At 51.9% G+C, this 1584-nt stretch overlaps 1 protein-coding gene across 1 annotated transcript; it reads left to right on the top strand.

Moving 5' to 3' along the window:
- Window positions 1-317: 317 nt before the first annotated feature.
- Or6q1 (olfactory receptor family 6 subfamily Q member 1) lies at window positions 318-1271 on the top strand. The gene has a single exon (XM_026406603.2). The coding sequence runs from the start codon at window positions 318-320 to the stop codon at window positions 1269-1271; it is 954 nt and encodes a 317-aa protein (XP_026262388.2).
- The last annotated feature ends 313 nt before the right edge of the window (window positions 1272-1584 follow it).

Genomic DNA, 1584 nt, shown 5'->3' with positions numbered 1-1584 from the left:
CTCGTGAACTCACACCTCTTTTTCAGGTTCAAGTTTACTGCCTCCTCCAGGAAGACCCCCTCAAGACTTGTTGAGCTTCCCTGCTATTTCCTTCCATAATATCCTGTCTCAATCCTATTCAACCCGTTTCATTTTCATACTGAAATTGTCCATTTTCCCGTGCCCCTCGGACTTTGCATTCTTTGTGGGTGGGGGCAGTGTCTGACTTCACCTTCCTTTTCTGCCCTGGAAGGTATTATAGTCGACATCCTCTTAGGCTCTCTTGGAGTTTTCATCATCGAGAAGGCTATGAGTCTACCAAGTTCTCCCTCCCACCTATGCAGCCATATACCCAAAATTGGACCCAAGTAACAGAGTTTGTCATGGTGGGCTTTGCTGGGGTGCAAGAGGCACGCCTCCTTTTCTTTGTGCTTTTCCTCACCATGTACCTGTTCACCTTGGTAGAGAACTTGGCCATCATATTAGTGGTGGGCCTTGACCACCGGCTCCGGAGACCCATGTATTTCTTCCTGACACACTTGTCCTGCCTTGAAATCTTGTACACTTCAGTCACGGTGCCCAAGATGCTGGCTGGTTTTATTGGGGTCGAGGGGGGCAAGTATATCTCCTATGCTGGCTGCCTGTCCCAGCTTTTCATCTTCACCTTCCTTGGGGCAACTGAGTGTTTCCTGCTGGCCGCCATGGCCTATGACCGCTATGTGGCCATCTGTATGCCTCTCCGCTATGGGTCCTTGGTGTCCTGGGGCACCTGCATCCGTCTGGCCGCTGCTTGTTGGCTGGCAGGCTTCCTTACACCCATTTTGCCCATCTACCTCATGTCTCAGCTGGCATTTTGTGGCCCCAATGTTGTGGACCACTTCTTCTGTGATGCCTCACCCCTGCTGGCCTTGTCCTGCTCGGATGTCACCCTGAAGGAGACGGTGGATTTCCTGGTATCTCTGGCTGTGCTCCTGGCCTCCTCTACCGTCATCGCCGTGTCCTACGGCCACATCGTCTGGACGCTGCTGCACATCCGCTCGGCTGCTGAGCGCCGGAAGGCCTTCTCCACCTGTGCGGCTCACCTCACAGTGGTGGGCCTCTTCTATGGCACTCTTTTCTTTATGTATGTCCGGACCAAAGTGGCCTCCTCCATCAACTTCAACAAGGTGGTGTCCGTCTTCTACTCCATCGTCACACCAATGCTCAACCCCCTCATCTACAGTCTTCGGAACAAGGAGGTGAAGGGAGCCCTGGGCCGAGCCTTTTCCCTCAAGTCCTGGAAGAGACAGTGAGGAGGCGGATGGAAGATACCCAGCCTCCTTTTCTGGGGTATCCAAAAGGAGCATGGTAAGGACTATGGAAGGGAGGTGTGGCTGGGTACCCAGGAGTTATAGACTATGCAATAGTTAAAGGAACATGCTGTGCTGCTATAACAAGAGAGACTTAACTACAACGTAGCGTTAAGAATGCGGGATATTTTGTCTTCCTGGCAGAAGTCCAAGGTGAGGGTTCCAGGTTGATGGGTAGCTCTGAGCAGCAGGTATTCCAAGGTTCAAGTTCTTTCTATCTCATAGGGTCAACCTTCCTTAAGATGTTGGCAAAGTA

This window comes from Urocitellus parryii, chromosome 4 (assembly GCF_045843805.1).
Source record: "Urocitellus parryii isolate mUroPar1 chromosome 4, mUroPar1.hap1, whole genome shotgun sequence".
Classification (NCBI taxonomy): domain Eukaryota; kingdom Metazoa; phylum Chordata; class Mammalia; order Rodentia; family Sciuridae; genus Urocitellus; species Urocitellus parryii.
This window is presented reverse-complemented; position numbering and strand designations above follow the sequence as displayed.